At 45.2% G+C, this 25,258-nt stretch overlaps 1 protein-coding gene across 1 annotated transcript in view; it reads left to right on the plus strand.

Annotated features, from left to right (window-relative positions):
- The window catches only part of LOC146197579 (tyrosine-protein phosphatase non-receptor type 11-like), a 47,553-nt gene that overhangs the window by 14,407 nt on the left and 7,888 nt on the right, over positions 1–25,258 (plus strand). The window contains exons 7-14 of the mRNA XM_084599483.1: positions 2,673–2,752; positions 3,925–4,077; positions 7,215–7,346; positions 8,819–8,970; positions 10,431–10,498; positions 11,052–11,203; positions 11,544–11,830; positions 25,049–25,190. Coding sequence (XP_084455609.1) covers positions 2,673–2,752; positions 3,925–4,077; positions 7,215–7,346; positions 8,819–8,970; positions 10,431–10,498; positions 11,052–11,203; positions 11,544–11,830; positions 25,049–25,187 — 1,163 coding nt within the window. The 3' untranslated portion in view covers positions 25,188–25,190. The remainder of the gene's footprint in view (positions 1–2,672; positions 2,753–3,924; positions 4,078–7,214; positions 7,347–8,818; positions 8,971–10,430; positions 10,499–11,051; positions 11,204–11,543; positions 11,831–25,048; positions 25,191–25,258) is intronic.

A 25,258-nucleotide genomic window follows, 5' to 3' on the forward strand; every position in this document is an offset into this window, starting at 1 on the left:
GGATTTTACTGCAACTTTCATTATATATTTTCCTCTGTTTGCTGGGAATTTGTATTGAATTTTGGTTTTATTTCAGCACGTAAAAATTTCTTATTCGTGGCATGAACCGGGGGATTTCCATGAGCAAGCTTGAGTGCGTGGCTTCACTGCATGCATGACCATGTGTATTTGCTCTGCGTTTACCGCAGGACCAAAGTTTGAGCTTCCTTTCGGTCATTTCAGACAATAGTGACCTCACCTGTAACTTACAATCTCCACTTCAGCTATTCAATTGATAAGATTTGTGGCCATACCCGGGACATCATAGATTGGTTAGTAGTGACCTCACAGGCTGGTCGAAACCTATTTTTGGTTTTGGCTTTGCTCCTTTTAAGATACCTTTCCTTGATATTTTAAAGGAAAAAGGGGGGGGGTTTGTACTGAACAAAGGCGGCTCTAAACAATGTGATGCATTTATAAACTCAATATGCTTAAAGAATTCTTGGAGAGACCACTGCATGCAGTCACCCATGCAGTAGTAGCTGCCATCACTGTCGTGCCACCACTACTCTTGTGTTTCGAGCTACTCTGACCTGCACCCATTTGCTGTTTTTTGCTTTCTTTACGCTACTCAAATCTGTCAGTGCCTTCTCTTTCTCAAAAGCCCTTATCGCCTTGTTTATATCTATGGGAACCTTCTCTTCACTTTCAGGCGCCCTAAGTTTATTCAAAAGCTGTTTTCTAGCAGCTTCTGAGCCTGGTGGTGAAGGTAACTTTTAACTAAAATGAATCATGAAAATGTTATTTACAAAACCTAGAAAACGCACATGAGAAATCGATATTCCATCAGTCCTTTCCACAGTAAAACCTTTTATGCTAGCTTCAATAGCGTCGAAGATCTTCATTGGCAATAAAAAGTGATACTCCTCCTCTCCCTCTCAATTTAGCACATACTGCCATGCAAGAAAAGAAATGAGAGAAAGCCAGGCTCACTCACTTTGTTTTTGGTGCACCCATTGAGAGGGTGCTGCCAGAAAGCCATTTGGTGAAAGAATATGTTGGAAACCTTTCCAAGACATGGCTGTTGCCCTGATATCTCCAGTCCCCATGCCCTTGCTTTCACCGAACTCGAATACGCTGAGGCCAGAAAACAAGGAAGAGGGCCCGAACAGTCCTCATGAGTTGTATTGACTACTAATAATTGCGATTGAGGTGTGATTGTACCTGCATAGCTAGTGCTCATCGCTTGCATCATTGTGCATGTAGTTGGCACAATTTTTTAAATGCGAAATCACTACTAGCTCTATTATGCAAAAATATTTATCATTGTTGTCATTGATGTCATTGGTGCTGTTGATGTTGTTGGTGTTAACGCTTCATGACATTCATAAGGATAGCAGCAAATGGGATAGAAAAGGAAGTATAATTCAATGAAATAAACTGGCCAGCAGTGGGGTTTGAACCCAGGCCCTCTGTGAGCTAGGTGGTCACACAATGGACAAGCCTCGATGGGTATTTTGGTTCAGGTGTTTTGGAGGAGCACCTAATAAGAGAGTTTTGGTACGTACGACTTAATAATATGTGTTTGGGTTGCGTGCTGATGTTACAATTATAATAATCATCGAATGCATCCGGGAGCTATGGTGGCAGCGCATGCACAGTGATTGATGATGACAGGACGTTATAAGAATGAACTTTATTGGACTTAGAAACATTTGCGGCGAAGTTGTGACCACACAAAGAGGGATATTTGACATCCTCATACCTAAGCAGTCTAAGCGTCTACCGAATATTTTCTTTTAATGTCTATTTTCTTCCTTTTCCTTCGAGTAGCGCAGGGAGAAATTCAGTAAAAGAGGCGAACAACAGGATTTGGTGACTAAAAGCTACACCCCCACACAAGTAAATGCACATATGATGAGAGAAAAAAAAAGGCTGCTTTTGTTTAATGAAGTTCTCTGCTTCTGTCATACGCACGCTCATAGTGTCACTTTGTCTCCAAGAATCCTTGGCCACGGCAGCAAATATTTCCTCTTTCAATTCTTCTGCCGCCAGAAAACGGGGGGCCGAAATGGGCATAGTCATCCCGAACAGAAGTTTATTCGATCAATTCCCTCCCTTGTGTTTCCATCACTCTTGAATTGACCTCTGACATGAAGGAAAGTGAGTTGTTTTCTGGTTTGGTGGGAAGGATTTTAATGAGCAAGGATGCCACTAAGCACTGAAGAAACCTACAGTGCCCAAAGTGCAGGCAGGGCCGGGCAATGGCTCGGTTCTGGTCTGGGCTTTCAGGTAAACCCGGGATTATGCACTGCTTTGCTATAGGGTGTGTAGCATGATGAGAATGTGTGACGTGGCCAAGTAGGCAGGTGTGTTGGCAGTTGGCAGGTGCGCTTCTCACGTGACAGGGTCGAGTGGGGTAATGGGCTTAGTGTCACTTGGAAGCTGTGCTTGGTTGTTCATAGATGTGTCTGGACAGCTCCACATATCATGTTTAGGAGTAGAGCCAGAGTCAATGCTACATGTGTTTACCATCTTTTAAAATCACCACATATGGAAAGTGTGACCACTGAAATATGTTGCTGAAAGTAGAGTATATTTAAAGCTTTTTATTTTTTATTATTTTTTTTTTGCACTGTTTACAGAGCGCAGTTTAACTCGCTTTCTGTTCTTCTTTCCTTTGCCCATTGCAGTCGATGCAACAAGAGTGCACTTGAAAGATGTGGACCCTGACCAACCGTTCTCAGACTACATCAATGCAAACTACATTAAGGTCAGTAGTATATGAAAGCTAGTTTAATGGCCTCTGGGCCTCAGGTAATTTCACTGGCAACTCACTGCAGCCAGCAATTCACTGCTGGGCCATTGCGCGATGATGTCATTATGTTTTGTCTTCTAGCATTGAACTGACTCTGCTGCGATGAGGATGATGTGATGTTCATTTGTAATTGTCCTAGCTAGCATAAACGGGCCAGTTCCACATACTCTCTTGAACATGGTGTAACTACAGCCACTTTGTTGATCACAAGACATGATTTGGAGACTGAAGGACACTTTACAAGTTATTTCATCTAGAGTGAATTTTAACATGATTGCATTACAGGCTCCATTTTCTGTAAAATCTGGCATCAGCATTGTTGGCATCGGCGTTGTGAGTGAATAATGGCTCTGGCAGAGAGATATCTGGCAGCTAACATGGCCGGACTTTGATTGGTCATAGGGTTGTGCGATGCAACACAACCACATATAATATGGCCGATTTGGCAGGAGATGGGAGGGTGAGGGGAATCGAACCCTTCAGGACCCTTGCATTCCGATTCAGGCATGCTACCCCTAGGCCAGACGGGCAGGCATGTTCTTATGGCTTGATTAAGGAGTGCTTTGTATCTACTTTGGGTGGTCTTTCAGTATGGTAGCTTACGACTGTGTGCTTATGAATACGTGTGAGATAATAGAGGCACAAACTACCAGATTAGTGATTAAGCAGTTAGCAAAGTGCGTGTGTGCAAACGAGGATCCGGAAGGGGAGCCGCAGACGGAAGTCAGTAACGGTGTTGTGTCGTGCCTTTAAAGGTAGAGAGACTGTCTCCTATATTTTTGAAATGCGATTTTCAGTGCTAAATCAAAAACTACAGTGATACTACAGTGCTTGATTTACAATGTTAGGCAAGATGTTTTCATTACCACTACAATCTCATGAAATGTTTTGGCCAGTTGTCAGTCCCTTGAATGTATGTATGCCAAGGAGAAGGTATACTTTGGCAGATTTTACTCGTAATGTAAAGCATTGTCCATGTTCTGTCACCTTGTTTCATTTTCTGGTCATTTGACAAGTAGGTGGGGTGTTCACACACTGCTATAACAGTCCAATTCATAGGGAGAAATGTGTCCTTGAGATGGTATCTTGTCACTGTGGCCATTTGTGCGGTGCTTTTTTTCCTGCAGGTGGATGATGACACCATTTTCGACGGCCACAACAAAGTGTACATAGCCACACAGGGCTGCCTGCAGAACACCATCAGCGACTTCTGGTCCATGGTTTGGCAGGGAAAGACGAGGGTCATTGTTATGACCACCAAGGAGGTCGAAAGAGGAAAGGTGAGTTGCATGATTATATAATTAACTGTAGCTCATCCTAACTGATGGCGGCCTCTATTTTTCGTGCTGGGGCAGCTTTTCTTGCTCTGTGATGGCGAGTTCGAATTCCACTGGTCGACCTAAGTAGGTTGCGCACATTCCGCTGGTCGTTCAGAGTAACTATTTTCGAAGTGGAGCGCTCTAGCTCGATCCGCCGCCAGAGTCTAATCTTGTCACAACTTCTAGTCAGCAGTGTCATCACTTCTGCATGCTGCGGGATTTCTTGGCAGTGTTTAGTGATTTTAGAAATGTTGGCAGAGGATGCTGGATATCGCCTTCTTTTTGTTCGCATATATCCAAGTGCGTCTAAAGCATCAGTAGTGTGCAAACTCAAGTTATAAGTTAAGAGTGCAGCATCCCCATCTATTTATGAATCACAACACGTTTTGCACTAGAATGTGACCTCAACTTCCAGGGCTGGATCAGCATTACTTGCACCGTGCACTCTGCATGTTCTGCTGGTTGACCAAGGTTGATTCGCTCTGCACGTATTTAGGTCGCTCTGTTTCAATTCAAACATCCAGCTCTATTCGATCAGTGGAATTCACCATGAGTTCCCTCAGTTGGAGTGTGGTAGAAGGGGCTAACCATGCTAATGTCGCGATGTGGGAGTGCATAATCGCACGACAGTTTTTAATGTAACAACCTTAAACGTGCATTGATGAAAAATGCAGAGTTGGTGCTGTATCGAGAAAATCCTCATTGGTTTGAGAGGGGCAAGGCGTCGGAGCCGAGCAATTTAACTGAAAAGAAAAATAGGTTGGCTAAGTGCTGGAACCTAATCTCTATTCCTTTTGTCACAGCAGCACACACAACCTCTACATCACCAAAGAAGCACTTGCGTGGTTTTTTTTTTCTTTTTTTTTTAAATAAAAAATAGCACAATTAATATATGTCTAAGAACACTAAAAAATGCATTTCTCTACAAAAGGTGGTGTGAAATGTATAGTGCATGAGCATACTAAGCAGGCACGTTGGCCGCAAAGAAAAACCAGCCAGACTATAAATTTCTAATGCACATTTGAACACTTTTTAAAAGTATTGCGTGAGCTGTGATATCCAGGCGCAGCAGCGCTGCGATGAAGTAAAATTAAAATCGGGAGAGGAAGCGAGCATACATGCTCATCATGCCGCTGTAGCCAGCATTGTCTGTTTGGCTGTTCTGCTTCATGAGAAGCTACTCCACTGAAGAAAGTTTTATGGTTGAGTTCTCAGTATCTTTTTTTCTTGTCTTCTATTTGCTGCTGTTGTTGTTGCTTTTTGCTTGAGGCGAAGTTTTAGCACTCTAGGCACAACGTCAGGTCCCGATATTTTGTTTGTGGGTACTGTCTCATGGGCACTTCTTTTAACCCAAGATGCCAATATTTGGAATTTGGAAAAAAGAAAAAAAAGAGAGTCCTCTCTGTTAGCTTATCGTAGCTGGTCTCTTGGACACGCCACATTATTTATCGCTCAATATCAGCTACAGTGTATGCAGACGAAAAAAAAAAAAAGTTCTAGCTCGTTCGGCCTCAATACTGAACAGTTGTTTACAGGCGGGGATGGCATCGCACTAATCATATCAGCCTAGCAGACTAGGCTCACTGCAGCAGAAGGAATTGTGGGTGCCCATTTCGCTCGCATGCTTTCTTTTTTTTTCTTTGTCTTCTGGCACAGCAGCGCTGAGCACTCATCACTTACTCGATACTTTAGTGGCCTAATGTACAAATGAAAAACAGAACAGTAGCAGTGATGCAATTAGTTCTCATTACTTGTGAGTTTAGTCCAGTCGGGAATTGTCCTAAAAAAAAAGAAAGAAAAGAGTTCTCAAAACAATTTTTTGTGCAGAAAGGAGTTATTGGCAGATTATGCTGCTTCCGTGTAGCATATTGAGAGGAGAAAAGTGTATTTGTAAAGCTTACTGTGTAATGTTCATTAATAATTGCCCACTATATTGGCACGGTGCAATCCTTGTCTTCGCTCTGCACTGATTTCAAGTGCGTGGCTCCTTGAGGCAAAGAAACTGATGATCTAACATTGAGGCGCTGGCCCTGCCTAGTCCTCTGCGGTCTGTTGTTCTTGTGACCAATTTAAGATGCTACAAGCAATTTCTTTGAACAAAGGGTGATACTACTATATTTGTGCTAGTTAGTAACACGATTTCTAATTTCCCCGTGAAAGTATTTCGGATGAAGCAAACAACAGTCTTTCGATTTAATTTTTGGCGTGCACTAGTTCTATTGATAGTTCTGTTGATTTTAGCTGTTCAATTTGTGTCTGGGATCTAGATTAAAGATATTTCTTTCAAGACTGAAAGAAAAACTGCAGTGGGAGCACATGGAAATCCATCGACGTAAGTTGCGACTGAAGTTTGCGACTATATCTCTGACTGCAGTGATCAGAGCTTCAAAATACAGATGATTGCCTCAAAGACATGTATTTCGATTGTCTTTTTTTCCCAAAACAATATGAGACTGGTACAGATTGTCTTCAAACACTGCTTGCATTATGCCTAATGTTGTTTTCTTTCCTTTGTTACAATGATCATTTCAGTTTCGTGGTGCTGTGAAATTTTTTATTTTTTCTGTTCTTTTACTGTCTTTTGATGCGATGTTGATTTGTTTCTATGACTGGCAATGCTGATGTCATGCTTTCTTTTTTGTATATCCTCTCCTATTGTAATGCTGATTAGCACTGTGGATAAATAAATAAACACGTTTCCTGTGATAGCAACATAATCTTATATTCGATGTGCAATGATATTTACAATGAGTGCTGAATTTTCTTTTTTCTTTTTTTCACAAATAATCTTTCATTTTAATGCCTAACTCCAGTGCGCATGCTGCTTAAAGCTTCATGAAATGGAAATCTGTCGAGGCCAGTTTTTTTGTTCAGCTTGTTAAAGTCCTGTCTGCAAATTGTTTCTCTCTCATAGCAACTGTGTTTGTAAAATACTTTTATGAAGTAATAAAAAGGCACTTTTTGTGTCTTGTATTCTGTATCATGGCCTTGTATAATTAAGTATACGTAGCCAGTTTCTGGTCGATCGCTGTTGACCTTGTGAACATGGTAATTTTCTTGTTAACTGGTCCTCACAAGCACTTCATCTTCCCCCGCAGCCCAAATGTGTACGCTACTGGCCAGACGAGGGTCAGACAAAGGAGTATGGCAAGTACCGCCTACAGCACATCTCTGAGTCGTCCAATGCAGACTACACCTTGAGGGAATTCGCCATGTCGAAAAACGGTGAGGTGAGTTGTTGCCAGTAAAAGTGCACTGCTGGCTGGGTTGTTGCACCTTTCGTTGTTGTTGGGGAAATCAGACCGGGGTAACTGCTACACATTCTCCCTGAGAGCTTCAAATATATCAGGGAGGAAAGAACACAAATTGAGCCTTACTAAAATTGGATTCTAAATTGATTGTGTGAAAGCTGTGCCCACGAAAGTTTGGCATCATTGTGGTAATGGAGTACTTAGCAGCACTATTTTGGACGTTTGAGTGTGAACTGATTGAATTGGATCATTGAAAACAACAAAATATGTTGAAGCAGCAATTGGTTCTATGGAAGCTTTTGCAGGTACAATTGGGGGGAGCTTTGCTGCACATACTTGCTCTAACCTAATGACCACAAAGTCGGAGGCATTTGCTGATATTTACAGGCATTGCTAACCATGCTGATATTTAAAATGATATGTGCTGGTTTGTGATCTATAGCACTAAATGACCAGACCAGAATACCACTCTGGAGTGCAAAATGTATAGTAAATTACCACAGTTTTCAGAGTATAACTCATTCTTTTTTCTGAAATTTCCATTCGTGTGTCTCGTAGCACGTTCTTGCTCAACCTATTGCTGCTCTAAGGTGAAAAAGGTGTAATGTGGGATTCAATTTGCATACTGCTGAATATACGCTGGAGGATGGGAACATGAGTGAAAAATTAACCAAAACTAGTGAGAATCTGCCAGAGCGCTCTGGTCGATGAAACCAGAAGGAGCACAGACTGCGAGAACACAGACATGCCATAGCTTGAGAATCGATCTATGCTCGGCAGCTGGCACGAGCATGTGTTTTCGTTGCACTCTCTCATGAAGTTACGTTGAGCGAAATTCTTTAGCACTTATCAAATGAACAGGTGGGACTACTTTGTGATTTTGCTTGGAAACATTGCCGCATTCAAGGAGCATGAGAGGGATCTGAAAATGTGGTACAAAAATTACAGATCCATGCTTTTTTTTTAATCTTCAAAGTTGAGAAAAAGAAGCTAGTGTGTTCCAGATTTGATTTTTTTTTTTTTCTTGTGTAGTAGTATTATGTACGACCACTTCAGCAAGCTGCTGTTTTTAATGATCCTTAAAACAGTAAGAAGAAGCTGCTTTCTTGTGGATGACATGCTAACACAGTTTCTCGCAGACCAAAGGTAGTTGATTATATGATAGCTCAATTACATGGCAATTTTGGCATCGCACTTGGGAGCTGGAGAGGCAGAAGTTAAGAATGTCAGCTATGGAAATCTGTGAGATGCGTATACTGGGAATGTTTAACACTGTTGAACGAATTGCCAGATAGACTCAAACTGCAATTGACATCACAGCATGTGACCTGAATCTGTGCTTTGTGTTTGGATGGCCAGCTACATGCTGGTGCTAGAAGGATCTTCCATGCTCGTGGTGACATTTAGTGACAGAACAAAAGGTGCATAGTAGTGCCCCCATTTTTGCACAGAACGAGACAAGGAGTGTCTACCACTATCACTTCACTGCCTGGCCGGACCATGGAGTACCGTCCGACCCTGGCTGTGTGCTGAACTTCCTGCATGACGTGAATCAGCGGCAGGAGTCCATACCAGACTCTGGGCCCATCGTGGTGCACTGCAGGTTCGTGTGCAGAAAACGTTGCATGTGAATTCTTGGTCCTTGCCATTTTTGTGCACTGTTCAGGTCCTGCCAAAGCTCAATATTTCTCATTTGGAAGGTTAAAAACTGCCTGTAAGCTAGACTCCATGAAGGCACAGATTCATTGACTTTAAGGAAAACTACTCACTTGCATTGGCCTCTTGGGAAAGAATTGCAGTGCAAGCAGTCTAGGTATGGCACACATATCTGTCACTTCACATTCTGGCATTACAGTCGAACCTCCTTATTTAAACACACTTCTGCAGCGGGCGATTCGATTGATTGAAAAAAATGTGTTTTTGATGTTTTTTCCAGCTCCTTCATGCATTTTTTTGACGTTTTAATGCAAAAAACTGCTTTGTTATAACCAATCTAGCGTTAAATTTAGAAATTTTTCTTTCCTTATACAGAAAGAACTCTCATAGAAATAAACCATAGACCAACTAAACTTTGATTTTAGTTCGTTTTATCCTATAATTCACTATATCCATGTTCGTTATAGTGAGGTTCGACTGTAGAATGGAGAAACTTCGAGATGGCTATATATACAAAAAGAAACACTCTTAGGATGCCTTTGCCACACCGTTGCGTTGTGTGACCAGGTAATGGTGCACATCATGAGGAGGTGAGCGGTAGCCATAAGATTTATAGCAAGCTCCAAAACAGGTGCACCTTTTTATTCAGTATGCACTCATATGCCTTCCAAACACACACCCACACTCTGTCTCTTCTTCTCTTTTTTGCCTTCATGCATTATTGATCATAAAGAGATTACTAAATGAACGAGATAAATTAGAATATTACACAGCAGTAAAAGTTCGCTGTTCGGGGTTGTTGGCTTCAACATACTTAAGTGGGAAGGTGAGAAACCAGAAAATCTTGTAAACCAGAAATATATGAGCAAGATACAGAATGACCTTTCAAAAATTCATAGCTGTACAGAAAAATGGCAGTCATATGGAAGCTGCTTTCGTTGAGTGTTGTCGAGCCCATCGAACACAAGAGGAGGTAATCATCATGGTTACATAGCTAATTATCATAGATTTGTTATTTAACCTTTTGATTGTTTCCATCTTGCTGAATGTCACAATTGCAATGTTGAAGTCTTGATTTTAGACTAATCCAAATGACAGAACTTGCCTGCATGCTCTAGGCCTTGAGACACTCATCATTCAATTGTCTGCTTTTTCCCAGCATGTGTCCAGTTCTAGCACACACCGAGAGCTTAGTTTCAGAATGAGGAGTAAAATATCAGCAACTTTTCAGTATTGATATTAGTTGACTGCCCTGGGTTTGACTAAGGAGGGGTCATTCCGCATGTTGAAGGGGGGGTTATTTTTACCTCTAGATATCATGCAAGTGTGTGGGGTTGCAATCTAGGACAAAAACGGTTCAATTACTGATGCATTTGATCTACAGGTCGGTTTTTCTTGTGTTTGCAGTGCTGGTATTGGCCGGACAGGCACATTCATTGTCATCGACATGATCGTGGACCTGATCAAAAAGCAAGGTGAGGTCACCCCATTTCGATAATTTCCCGGAGGCATTAAAAGCTTCTAAAAGTGTACCACAAAAGGTTGCTGGGACAGAGGCTTGCACATTATAATCTCCATCTTCAGCGACATGTCTAGTCGCTACTTGTCACAGTAATGTGGTCTCATATTGTGCTTGTCCAGCCATTTAATTTCGTAGTTAATGTAAGCACCGGGCCAGGGGGCACTTTTAATGATTAAAAAAATCCGTGGCCTCTTGGCAACACTCTGATATGAATTCAGCGTCTCATTGAAACAAGGCACGTCTTCTGCGCATAGGCAGTTACTAATATCAAATGAACAACAAAAGAGGTCATCCTTTACTATTTTTTGAAAGAAAATAAATTTCAAGCTTTTAGTCTGCAGAAATTGGAGACAATGAGTGTTTTAACACTAGCAGTGGCAGCATATGAGTTTTAAAGACAGTTTTTAAGATATGTCCACCTTCTCCAGAGGAACAGCAAGCAATTTAGTCCAGTGCCTCAAACTTATCAGAGCAAGGCACTGAAACTGCCCTCTCTCCATTTGCAGGACTGAGCTGCGAGATAGACATCCAAAGAACCATCCAGATGGTGCGTATGCAGAGGTCTGGCATGGTGCAGACCGAAGCCCAATACAAGTTTGTCTACTTGGCTGTCGAGCACTACATTGAGACCCTTCAGCAGCGGATGCAAGCTGAACAGGTCTGGTCACTCTGCCTTTATTTGTGCTCCACTGTGTTGGTGGTCCCCGTAAGGGGCAAGATGCATGGCTAATCAAGCGTGTTATTTTCAAACAAAAATTCTAAACCTTTGTCATATGCCAGCAGGTCATTGTTTTTTTGTCATTGCATTCATCAGGAAAACAGTTTTGAATGATGCGGTTGTTTTGCAAGACAGAGATATTTAATGCTCTTACCAATGTCCTGCTCTTCCCATCGGTGTAGTACTGATTTTCGCCTTGTATCGCACATTTCCTTTTTGGCTGGTGTACACACACTGATCTTCTCCTAGTGGCTGCTGAATCTTGATCATGTCTTTGCAGAAGAGCATCATGCTGGGCCGCGAGTACACCAACATCAAGTACTCTGGAGAGCTACCAGCCGTAGTGCCACCGGCCACCACTGCAGTCGACAGCGTGGTGCCCCCACCACCAGTAGGGTGCGGCACCCGGGGTTCAGTGTTGGCGGTCCCTCCCGCAGCCAGCAGCAGTCCTGTGTCCCCATCCCCTGTGCCATCTCCGGCCTCCTCACCGCTCAACGCAGACTCTGCTGGCTGCAAGAAGCCCGCTGTGCTTCCCCGCTCATTCCTCACAGACTCCTGTGTGCCCAAGTGAGTCTCTCTCCTCACGTGTCTCTTTCATTGAAAGGGGGCCGTTTCCTGATCTTACAGCTACAAACATCATCCTCTTATAGCTTTCTTTGAACAAGCTTTAATGCTATAATGTTAGTGGCTTCATTCTCCAGAAAATTTGGTATTGTCAGCATTGGCGCCAGCATTGTGAGCAAAGAATCACATGCACATCCCTGGCAGGTGAGCACTGATTAATCAGCAGATTATGTGACATTACGAGACCACGTGACATCAAGTGGGCAGGTGCTCCGATTCAGGTAGCCCGTTTGAGATGGGAGAGTGAGCTGAGAATCAAACCACCGGGACCGTTGCATTCCGAGTGAGACATACTAACCCTAGGTCGCATAGGCATGTCTGTAGGGCTTGGTTAAAGCAAAACCCTTCAATGAACTTGCTGCTGACAACAATGCTGCAGATAACCAGCGCATGCGTAGATAGTCCCTCTTTCCTTCTTCCCCTCCTTTCTTTCCTTCTCTATATATTTCCGAGCCGGAAATAAAGCGTCCTCTTTTCGCTCTGCGAATCTGCCTGGTTTTCATCGCGTAGCTGCCGGCCTTTGGCCGGTAAACGCAACAGAACTAAAAGTAGCACCATCTTCTTCCTTGGTCTTCCTCCTGCACCGCCACTCCGCTTCTCACGTGAGGCCATAGCTGGTCTTGAGGGAAGAAGCGCGCGCTTTCTTTGAGGCCGGCCATGTCCAGAGTAAGCACTGGCACTAGTGTTCGCTTGATTTTTAATTAGGTATTTTTGTCGCAATCTGTTCATGTTTTATTAGCTGGTCTTGAGGGAAGAAGCGCGCGCTTTCTTTGAGGCCGGCCATGTCCAGAGTAAGCACTGGCACTAGTGTTCGCTTGATTTTTAATTAGGTATTTTTGTCGCAATCTGTTCATGTTTTATTATGACTAGCTGCTGAAACATCAGTAGTGAATTTCGATAAGGCGTTACACTTGAATGCTTCCATTTTCAGCTCTTAGACACCATGCCGCGCCACACGTGACGTCGGCATTGGTTCATCTACATTGTGCGGCTTCGTGTGTCTGTTGCTCATCGGCTGCTTGCCAAAATGCGTTAAAGGCTTTAAGCCCTTTAACCAGGCTGCGAAAGCGAATCATCCTCCAGCAGTCTGTGCATTGTTATAGCTGTCACGGATTTGGGAGCTATCGGTAAAGCTGCGGAAGTGTAATCTGCACTGCACAGTGACGTGCTCTTCTATCCAGGCTCCACTCCATTGACTGCCGTGTGTCCGAGGATGCTGCGCTATGCCAGGTGCTTTTTTAAGCTTTAGAAACGGGGCAGCAGTAGTGCACCAGATATCTGTACAAAATACCAGCTGCAGATCTTGTCAGCGCTTGCATGTGTGACACGTGGAAACCAGAACTAGCACGCTTAGTATTCTTTACATTACCAAAACAAAGGCAGAACAGAAACGGTCGTTAACTTTTGGCTTTATTCCTGCCACTGACAGAGCTGCTTGAACATTATTCAGCCTAGAATCAATAGTCTTGCAATGTGAACGGCGGTAATGTTGTGGTTAGACCGGAGGCTTCTGTTTCAGTATCCTGGTTAACTGAAGGAATTCAGGGGCAACATATGATCTGGCCCGTGCCTTCTGACATTACTGCTTATAATATTGTGGGGCAAGCCATCACATTAAACATCCTCCTCTCTAGCAGTGGCACGGTATATTTTCAGTCCTGGACTACTTGCTGACAGGTGTCTGGCATTCGGTTTTCCTCGGGCAGCCTAAAAGCTCTGCCCACCAGTACAGCTCGGGGGGGTCAATAGCCATATTGAGTTAGACCCCAAGCGCATTCTGAGTACTTTTCATGTTCCTGCAGACATTATTGTGTGCTAAACAATGACACCAGCTCTGTAGCTGGTCTCGAAGCAAATGTAACACATCTGAATCTTGCATCCTTGCTTTCTTCACTACACATGGAAGCGTCCAGAGCCTCGAGCACAGATTGTCTGTTCCTGCTGCCTAGCAGTTCTCCACCTGTTTCGCGATCTTCTAAAAAGCAAACGATGGAGGGAGCTTGCACGGTCATGCTACCATTATGCTACTTCCTGTCAGAGCGAAAGCCAAGACCTGACAGCAAGTAGTTCGGGACTGGAAAATCGAATGTGCCTAGTGGTTAGGGCACACAGAACCAAGTGATCCAGGTTCAATCGCAGTCGCGGCGGCTGCATTTCAATGGAGGCCAAAAACAAGGCTCTCATATCTCACACTTCCTCGACTTCCGCTGCTTCCGATGTGTGAACGAAGGGCTATGGAACAGCATTAAGTTTCAATTTTTGCATGCCGTAGCTTTGAAGAGTTAGCTACACAATGTAATTGTCCATGAATTGGCTCTGTTCAAAAGTGAAATAGAAAACTGCTGCTATAAAACTGTGCTCTATTTTAAGCATAAAACTGAATGCAACGTAGCTGGCACAACGTAATATACCCGTGTGAGGTCTTGCATGCTTGTGTCTCCTTTCACTCTCACGCTGCTTGTATGCTTCCATACGACTCGAATTATTTGAAGAAATATCACATGGGATACATTTTATCATTCTAATATACAGTTAAACCTGGTTATAACAAAACTGTGAAACATACACAATTTTTCGTTGCATCCAAGTTTGCTTTATATATGCCGTTTTTGCATGAAGACATGAAATGACAATGCAGAATGGGAATCGGATTAAAAATTCATTGCAGGGAAAGCACATTGAAAATTTTTACAGTAAATCCCCATTACTCAAAGTCATGGAAGCAGGGAAGCAATTCACAATCGCACTGAGGGTGAGGCAGGACTATGGCAGCAGCCTCAGCCGCAGCTCGCACGACGCGTCTGTGACAGGGGTAAGCAGAGGGAGTGACAGAGGCTAGGTTAGGAGAGAGTATGTATGGCCATGCCACTGCCAGATGAGGAGCCTTGCATTTTGCTGCTCGCCTACCACCGCTGCTGCCGCCTGAAAACCAACCCTCTCTGCCTCGTGCAACCAGCGCTGCCCACTGTTCCAGCTACCAACACACAAGAGCTATCAGCGCCAGAACTTCGCGAGCACCAAATGGCAGTGATGGGCACACACAGCTCACCCTGTGTATATATATATTTTTTTTCCTGTTATTTTTCTCTGCTTTTGAGCATGAACTATTGTAAAGCCACATTCCAAAATCAAAAGTAGCAGAGACTGCTATGTTTGCCACATAGATGCGCTGACGGTGGTAAAACAAATTGCGATCCTAGATGTTACTCTAACGTCAGTTTGTGCTTATCGTCACGAAACTTGCAGGATTTTGCAAAATTGTCGGTAGATTAGTACTGGGTAAGAGCTAGTCGGTGCTGCGAGTTCGTTATATCAAGGTCAACCACTACAATTTGTTTGTTACATGGAGTTTTCAGAGACACGTATTACAATGGAGGTGGTGTTTGGGAATTGAAAAACTTTGTAATGCTATTATAGGAATGCGCTACGTGGAAATTAGTTACATAGAGGTTTAAGTGTAGTATTTATATGTTATCCATACGTTGCCTTTGAATGTCACCGACAGCACTGGGAACAGTAATATTCGCCGGCCACTGCGTTATCTTTAGGTCATGCAGTGCATGAAGCCATCAGATTAAAATCATCATTTCGCCGGTAATTGAGTTGAGGCCTTGGTTGATAAAGTACAGGCACAGCTTCATTAATTATGACGATATATTAAAACAGGGGTTCTCAAACTGGGTTCCGCGGAACACAGGGGTTCCGCGGGCTGTCTTCTTGTGTTCCGCGAGAATCCTCAGAGCTCAGGGCAAGTACTGCTCTCAAAGAAAAATGTAATGGTGAAGGCTTGGTGAAATTTTGGATGGGGACTGCTCCGTTGTTTCCATGCCTCTTTGAAAGGGCAGTGGACATTTTGCTTCCCTTTGCAACTACATATGCATGTGAACAGGCATTTTCAGCCCTCGCCTATCTGAAGAACAAGCACAGGAGCCGTCTTGACCCGGCAGCTGATATGAGACTGACTCTGAGGGGGGGGGGGGGGGGGGGGGGGGGGGGGGTTCTTTGGAACTATTTGAAGGCTTTTGGGGTTCCTCCAAGCAAAAAAGTTTGAGAACCCCTGTATTAAAATGATTTGGTAAGCCTATATCCAGGCCAAAGAGAATGTGCTGGAAAGCATGACGGAGTTGATAAAAAGCTCGGGCTTTTGAAGTCTATACTATATGTAGGTAGGGCACGAAAAGTGTTAACACAGCGCGGACACGAAGCATTTAACAATGTGAAGAACTAACAGCTCTGCAAGCGGGGTGTGGTGCAGAATACAAAATCAGTAATGAGAGAACAGTTTCTGGCCTGCCTCGTACACTCGCGATAATTGTGCTGCATTAAAGTCGGTGCAGCCAAACCATGCTCCATTCCCATTGGCAAATGCGATCTTGAACAGCCGTTTGCGGTCACTTTCACGTGCTCCGTACTCAAAGGCGCAGCAGCAAGGCATCGCAACAAGGGGCTATGCTAGAAACAGCACAAAGGAGACGCACTGGAAAGGGAAGGCACTGGGAAGGAGGCAGGCAACAATCTTAACAAGATAGTAATAAATTTAGTTTATTGAGGGGCTTTAGGTTAAAGCAGTGCTTAATATCTATGTTGAGTGCTCTTGCACATACTTTGGTAGCTTACAACTGTTTGCTAATGAGCATGTGTGAGATAACAGAGGCACAAATTAAATTCACCTAATTGGCACCGCAGTTGTCTTGCTCTAATATTCCCAGCACGTGAAAGAGTGGCAGCCCAGGTACGTCATGTTTGCAGCACCACATAACCTGGAAAAATGACCAGTGATGCTCCAGCCTGTGTCTCAAAGCAGATGGGTTCAGGTGGCTGGCAAATGAATTGCTGGTGGCCTCTGTTGCTGCAAGCTAGTGAAGCTCAGAAACCGTATTTATATATGCAGACTGCTTTTTTTTTTTTTCTCTTAGAGACAGGTACCTTGATATTGTCACCGTACTTGCTGATAAGTTACAGTGCACTATTCAGAAAGCAGGATTTGTGCACAATCATTTGCCCTGCTGATGACACCTCAACTTTGCCCTTTTTTACTGGCCCATGTGAAATTGTGAAATGTGCACTTCAGCGTTGCGATAGTTAGAAGCAGGTGGTCGAGTAGCTTGTCCTCATCATGTGTGGTATGTGGGAAAGCCGTTTGCGGAATTTCACCAACTGAATTTTCATTGAATTTTATCAGCATTCGAATGGGACTGGTGCATGCAATGGATGACGAAGAAAGTGAAAAGGACGCCTTTGCACTGTTTTTTGAACACTTTAAACTCGACCTTTAGATAATATGTCCAGGTGTACTGGTTTTGCCACTGTCGGTTTTATGAAACTCGGCATAGTATTAGATCGCTACTGAATATTATAAAATTATCCAATATCAGTTCCACAAATCCGATATAAACCAAATAAAAATGCATTCTATTTGTGTTAATAATAATAATAATTTGAAATTTTTAATATGTGCACACCCCTACAATAAGGGCAGTTTTGAGTATTTGCAAAAAGCACCAAGGTTTGTGTCATATCACTCTCCACAGGAAGGATTATGTAAGAATTAGACAAGTATGGGCTCCCAAAGCATGCATAACCAGTTCCTGTGTTTCTCTCGCTTACTCACTAGCTTTTGTGATTTCATGTATGACAATAGCATTCGATTGTTGGCCAACTTTATTCTGCTGGAAGAGAATGTATACCTGAGCATACCTTCAATAAAGAAAGGAGAAAATAGACACATCATACTGATGTGAAATTGTCCAAAGATCCCGGCAACAACAGCAGTTAGTGAGAAAAAAACGCTGTACCATCATTGAAGGTTGTGCTTTAAGGCTTCCTCAAAACATGATCTTGTTAGGCTAACGTCTGTGTAAGATCTAGCTTGGTCAATCATAGCTTTTCCTACCTGCAGCCCTATACCACACTCCCCCCTACATACGCGAGCACACACAGTTCAGAGTATGACGGAAGCCCATCTGGTGGGGGAAGTTCACACTGCATGTGAAGCCGAGGCCAATGCAATAAACATAAATGCTAAAAAAACATTGCCATTCCAGCACCACTACAGTTGCTTTGTTTAGAGTGAGACGGATGGGCCATCGCTTATACGAGAGCAGAATGATGTACAGAATGTAGTAGTGCAGGTAGGTTGCCCCAAGACCTGCTTGTTGCTTTGAAATGCCTTCTGAAATCCCTGCGCTGCATTATTTGCAAGGTATATTGTGCACACATACAGTGACTGTGGCCAGATTGCTTTTTACCATGCTGCTTCACAGGGAGCTTTGCGCTGCTAACTTTGCACACCTCATACTAAGCTGAAGAATTTACTTACCCCAATGCTGGAGAGTGGAGTCATACACTACACGCCGTAATTTCAGTGTCATTCTTAACATTCTTCAAGGTAAGGTCCTTCTTTTTGAATATGATATGTGGTAATATGTCAGTGTGTGCTTGCTTGTGTGCGAGTGTCACAAACCCCCGCCTTTACGGTCACAAGAGGTGCGGGATCCTCTTTACGATTACTCGTCGTTCCTCTATGAGGGTTGTGAACACATTTAAAAGTTAGGCCGGTCAACCCGTGAAGCACGTGTGTCGGTGTGTGATTGAGGAATAAGTACAAATAGGTCACTTTCTTTTACAAACAATTAAAGGTTTATAAATAGCAGACCAAAATTACACTGATAATAATAGAGTACAATGAAAGAGAATACAACGCCACGACAAGATATTGATAAAGACGAAGAAATAAATGATAAGAGAAAAAAAAAATAACCCGACAATGAACAAAACACTGTGATAAAAATATGAAGACCATAAAGATAATAAAGCAGGTATTTCAGATATTATAAGTATGAGCAAAAGTTACACAAGAACACAGCGTAAAATACCACTAAGTCAGGTCAAAAGTTAACAAAGCGAAAATAATGTTCGATTGAACAACAGTCCGAAGTTCTCACGTCTTTCTTGTTTGCTGAGGCGTCGAAGGCTGTGTTGCTCGGTAGCGGCGGCCGTACAGGTGCAGAGGACGATGCGTCGATCGCGGGCCCGAAGAACACAATACGCCCCCGGAGCACCGCGGAGTGGCCGGAAGTTTGAATCTCCCCAAACGCACCGGTGAGGGCGTGCTGCTGACGGCCATTCTATACCCTCGGCCGACTACGCAGCAGCCGCGTCAAGGACAGGCGGTCACTGCCCCATCGGCTTGTCGAACCTTGTCCAGAGGAGCGACGGAGTCCCGTGAATTTCGCTCTATATTCCAGCCATAAGCTCCCGCATCTTCCGCCGTATAATAGGCGAGGCAGCTTGTGACACTGCCCCCCACTGAAGAATATTGCCTCGGAATATTCTAGAACTCCACAAGCGCCGAGAACGATGTTATTACGCCCCTATAGAGGGGTGCAGTAGATTGGGTCCGTTCAGTGCACTGAAGATCGTTCGTCACTCACTACCGTTCATGACGCGCACCATATACGCACTGATCTGAACCCGCACACACCACAACACTGTAGTTCTTCAGTCATGTCTTGCGCACATGTCACAAGTCACGGATCACTGATAACAATCAAGTGCACATATATACAGGCACATCGTGTACGATTTTCATTACACAATCAACACAATGCAGCTATGCAGTAGTGCAAGCTTAACAACTATTCCAGCCGGCTCATGTAATCTGCTCCCACGTTCTCGCTGCCTTTAATATACTCGACACGGAAGTTGTATTCCTGAAGCTTAATACTCCAGCGAAGAACGCGGCTGTTTGCAGATTTTGTTTCTTTTATGAACTTCAAAGGCTGGTGATTCGTCTGAACGAGAAACCTTCTCCCGTAGAGGAAGACTTGAAATTTCTCGATTCCCCAAACGAGCGCTAAAGCCTCTTTCTCAGTGGTTGAATAGGCTACCTCTCGAGGGAGCAACTTGCGGCTCGCATAGGCAACTGGGTGCAGGATTCCGTCATGCGATTGAAGCAGAACGGCTCCAACACCTCTATCAGAAGCATCTGTTCGCAGGACGAATTCCCGGTCAAAGTCTGGCAATTTCAGAATTGGTGCCTCAGCCAGTTTTTCCCGCAAGTTCTTGAAAGCCCGTTCTTGCTCGGGGCCCCAGCTCACGACTGAAGGTTGACCTTTCCGTGTTAGATCTGACAGAGGACAGGTTAGGTCAGCATAGTTCGGGATGAAATCACGGTAGTAACCCGTGAGTCCTAAGAAGGATCGAACCTGCTTCTTTGTTGTCGGCCGTGAAGCTTCTTGTATCTTCTGTAGGGTCTTGGTGAGGGGTGACAATTCTCCGGACGCAATTTGGTGGCCCAGGAATGCGACGGTTTCCATTCCGATCTCGCATTTCAGCGGTTTGATGGTGAGACCAGCCGCTTCAATTCGAGCAAAGACCTCGTACAATGTTTGGAGATGCTGTTCCCATGTCGCACTGGCAATGAGAACATCGTCGAAGTAGTACGCCACGTCGGGAATATCGGCCAAGATGTTCCGCATCAGCTTCGTAAAAATGGCTGGCGCCGTCTTAATACCGAAGGGCATATATCGGAATTGAAAGCGCCCCGTGCCAACCGTGAAAGCAGTCATCGCCTTTGAATCGGGTGACAACGGTACTTGCCAATATCCCTTGGATAAGTCCAGCTTGGAAAAGAATTTCTTGCGGCCTACCGAGGCGATAAGGTCATCCGCACGTGGTAAGGGCTCGGCGTCGTCTGCGATGACTTCGTTTAACTTCCGAAAGTCAATGCATAGCCGATGCGTCCCGTCGGGCTTGCGTACGGCGATCACAGGGGAATTGTAGGGCGACTCCGATGGCTCAATGATGTCTAATCGGAGCAAGTCGTCCACTTCTGATGCAATTGCCTGTCTCAAAGCGTACGGTAGCTGATATTGTTTTACATTTATCGGCCGGTCGCTCTGTAACTTCAGTTGGCACTCGATTAGCGTGGTCTTTCCCGGAAGGTCCGAAAATATACCTTCGTACTGTTGCAGAAGTTTCTTGGCTTCATTCTGCTGTACGTGGCTCAATCTCTCGGAAATGTGTACATCCCCGATAGACTGTGTCTGGGAGGGCTTAGGAAGCTCAATCTCTCCAGCGTCTGTGTCTTCTTCTGCCGATATTACTGCACCGACAGCTGCAACAATGGTGTCGTCTTTCCTTTGCTGGTATCTCTTCAGCATATTGATGTGGAATATTTTTGTGGCATGGCCCAAATCCACTTCATAGTCGACATCGCCCCTGCGGCTGATGACCGAAAAGGGACCCTTCCATTGCATGAGCAGCTTATTGTGCTCTGTGGGAAGAAGAATAAGAACCTTCTCTCCCGGTTTGAGTGAGCGTTTGCGGCTCTTGATGTTGTAGTAGCGGCTGTAACGCTCTCCTGCGCGCTCTAGCTCTTCGTGGGCAAGTTTACAGGTATTTTCCAGTCTGTCCCGTAGAGCAAGCACATACTCGTACGTCGTTCGCAACTCGTTAGGGATGGTTGCATTCGTCCAAAGCTCTCTAAGTACAGCCAGGGGTCCACGCACATTTCGCCCATATAGCAGTTCGAATGGGGAAAAGCCGAGGCTTTCTTGGGGCACTTCCCTGTATGCAAACAAAAGTGGAGCTAGGTAGCGATCCCAATCGGTTGGTCTCTCTTGACACATGCGCTTGAGCATTTGTTTAAGCGTGCCGTTAAACCGTTCGACTAGGCCGTTCGCTATCGGGTGGTAGGGAGAGGTATGCAGCTGTTTTACTGACAACAGACGGCTAACCTCCTTCATTACTTCGGACGTAAAATTCGTGCCCCTGTCACTGAGGACCTCTCTGGGCACTCCTACACGGGAAAACATCTCGACAAGTGCTTCGGCTACCCTTTCGGTCTCGACGCTAGGAAGTGCGACTGCATCAGGGTACCGAGTGGCATAGTCCACCATGGTCAGGATGTACCGATTGCCTTGAGCGGACTTCGGGTTGAGTGGACCAACGATGTCGATCGCCACCCTCTGAAACGGTGTCTCAATGACGGGCACTCGAATCAAAGGCGCTCGTGTGGTGTGACCCTTCGGAGTTGTGCGTTGGCACAGATCGCAAGAGGCAACGAACCGCTTAGCGTCAGCCTGCATTGCTGGCCAGAAGAATTCTGTCTGAAGCTTCAGTAGGGTTTTCTTCGCGCCTTGGTGGCCTCCCATCAACCCATCATGTGCCAGCTTGAGAATAGCTGATCTGTACTTTTGGGGCACAACAACTTGAGTGTACTCCCCGCCCGGCTCGGCGACGTATTTCCTTTGAAGGACGCCGTTAGCAATGAAAAACTGGTGGCTACCCTTTCCTTTCTTCGCTTGCGGCGGGCCTACGCGATCGAAACACGAGCGTAGGGTCGCGTCATTCTCTTGCTCTTGAACCAACTCTTCGCGGCATACACTAGGGAGGCCTTGCAGGACTTTAAGCTTTTTCAGCGTTTTATCCTTGCACGCCTGCGCTCTAGTCACTACCGGACAAGCTTCAGCGGCATCCGAAATGGGTGCGGGGCTCTCGGTGTCAGGCGCTAGCTCTTCAACTTTTACTGCAGTGGACTTCGTAGTCTCGCTTTCTGTTGTCTTGTGCCAGTTCGGATCGGGGTCGTCTGCTGGCCTAGCACCTTCCACATTTCCCAGCACCAAATCGTACAAGGGATTCTCCATACACTTAGCGAGAAGTCGTCCCTGAAAGTACGGGGTGTCGACATCGACCCAAGCTTCTGGGAGCATTAGGACTGAGCGGTCAAGTAGGTAAACTGGAGACTTCGTATCGGTGATATCTTCTTTCCGTACTAAGTCCTTTCTTACCACCACCGTGTTGCAGCCTGTGTCTCTCAGGACTCGGACTGTCTGGCCTCCGATCATGCCGGCTACGACAGGTAAGCATTCCCTGACGGCGCATTCTTTACTGGTGAACCCAGCGTTGATGACGGGGATCTTCCCTCCATCCTTAAGTTCGAGGTATCCGTTCTCAACACATACTGCAGCGGACTCCCGATTTTCTTCTCTCTGTTTCGGGGCCCCATTTGCCCAGCATCTCCAGCTTGGATGACCTGGTTTTCCGCATTTGTGGCATTTCTTGGGCGGTCCCGATCCGTCGGATGGGGCGGCCCGGCAATTTTCGGGGCGGTGTCCCGTGCGTGAACAAATAAAACATTTCTTTTCATCGCTGCTCTTCGCATCCGATGATTGAAGCAAAGTTTCCCTTCTCTCGGTCGTCTTGGAGACGGCGTTTTCTGCCTTATTCTTCGGGGTGCTTCGCTTTCCGAAGTTTGACCAGCCATGGGCCTCCATATACTTTTCTGCCCTTGCTGCTGTTTCAGAGAAGGATGTGTCCTTCTTTTCTTTCAAAAACATTTGTAGCGGAGTGGCGCAGTTAGAAAGGAACTGTTCCTTTAGAATCAGGTCAAAGAGATCTGCGTACTCTTTCTTTGTGTCCGACAGCTCTATCCATCTGTCTAGGAAGTTCTGAAGACGCGTCACGAACTGTGAACACGTTTCCTCGTTCCGGGGACTAGCAGACCTGAATTTTTCTCTGAACCCTTCCTCTGTCATACGGAAGCGAATCATGAGTGCCTGCCGGAGCTTGTTGTAGTCCAAGCACTCGGACGCAGACATGCGACTAAAAACGCTGAGCGCTTCGCCGCTTAAACATAGACTAAGGGCTGTAGCCCACTGGTCGCGAGGCCAATTCTGACTCTCAGCGACGCGCTCGAAACGCATGAGGTAAGCGTCAAGGTCGTCCCTGCCCTCATTAAAAACCGGCATCAGCTTGTGCGGGCTTATGCGTTCGGGCCGAGCAGCTTGACTCTCCCCCGTTTCTGACCTTGACTCTCCGGTGCTGTTAGCGTCAGTTGCCGGATTATTAGGTAGGTCTCGACGGAGTATCAGTAACTCCTTTTCTTTTTCCATCTCCGCCATCCGGAGTTTAGATTATAGTTCTGCCTCCTCTTTCCGCCGCGTACGTTCCTCATTGCGTTCTTCTCTGCGACGAGCTCGCTCCTGATCTACCCATTTGAGCAGCTCTTGACCCTCAAGCCAAAAGTTCGGCCATACTCAACAAGCCGTTCTAACTCTGCATCAGCCATGTTAGGTGGAAAGCGTTATGCAGTGCTAGGATACAACACTAAAAAAATTGCACCTACTCCTCTCTCCCTCACCGACACTTGGTTGACCAGTCCTGTTCGCGGACGCCAATTATGTCACAAACCCCCGCCTTTACGGTCACAAGAGGTGCGGGATCCTCTTTACGATTACTCGTCGTTCCTCTATGAGGGTTGTGAACACATTTAAAAGTTAGGCCGGTCAACCCGTGAAGCACGTGTGTCGGTGTGTGATTGAGGAATAAGTACAAATAGGTCACTTTCTTTTACAAACAATTAAAGGTTTATAAATAGCAGACCAAAATTACACTGATAATAATAGAGTACAATGAAAGAGAATACAACGCCACGACAAGATATTGATAAAGACGAAGAAATAATGATAAGAGAAAAAAAAAATAACCCGACAATGAACAAAACACTGTGATAAAAATATGAAGACCATAAAGATAATAAAGCAGGGTATTTCAGATATTATAAGTATGAGCAAAAGTTACACAAGAACACAGCGTAAAATACCACTAAGTCAGGTCAAAAGTTAACAAAGCGAAAATAATGTTCGATTGAACAACAGTCCGAAGTTCTCACGTCTTTCTTGTTTGCTGAGGCGTCGAAGGCTGTGTTGCTCGGGTAGCGGCGGCCGTACAGGTGCAGAGGACGATGCGTCGATCGCGGGGCCCGAAGAACACAATACGCCCCCGGAGCACCGCGGAGTGGCCGGAAGTTTGAATCTCCCCAAACGCACCGGTGAGGGCGTGCTGCTGACGGCCATTCTATACCCTCGGCCGACTACGCAGCAGCCGCGTCAAGGACAGGCGGTCACTGCCCCATCGGCTTGTCGAACCTTGTCCAGAGGAGCGACGGAAGTCCCGTGAATTTCGCTCTATATTCCAGCCATAAGCTCCCGCATCTTCCGCCGTATAATAGGCGAGGCAGCTTGTGACAGCGAGTGTGGGTTAAGGATTGATATGCAGTGACGACTAGTGGCCTTGTTTTTAAGGCTAGTCATCTGTATAGCTGTCACAACAAAGAAAGCAGATTTACTATACTTTGGGTTGTTCTCTTTTTTTCAGGCCACCAACGGAAACACCCCGGCAAATCTATGAGAACATTCCGCTCAAGGACAGGAAATCTCCTGTGTCAACAGGAACCAGCTTTCATGTGGGACCACCTCCGACCCTGGCACCTCCCCCACCTCCTAAAAAGTCGTGACAGGTAGGCTCCTATCAGCTTTTTGAGTGTTGGGTGTTAGACGGGCTTAGTTGTGGCTGGAAGCTGCGACC

Source organism: Amblyomma maculatum, chromosome 3, assembly GCF_055883805.1.
Source record: "Amblyomma maculatum isolate TAMU_Amacu chromosome 3, ASM5588380v1, whole genome shotgun sequence".
NCBI classification, from domain to species: domain Eukaryota; kingdom Metazoa; phylum Arthropoda; class Arachnida; order Ixodida; family Ixodidae; genus Amblyomma; species Amblyomma maculatum.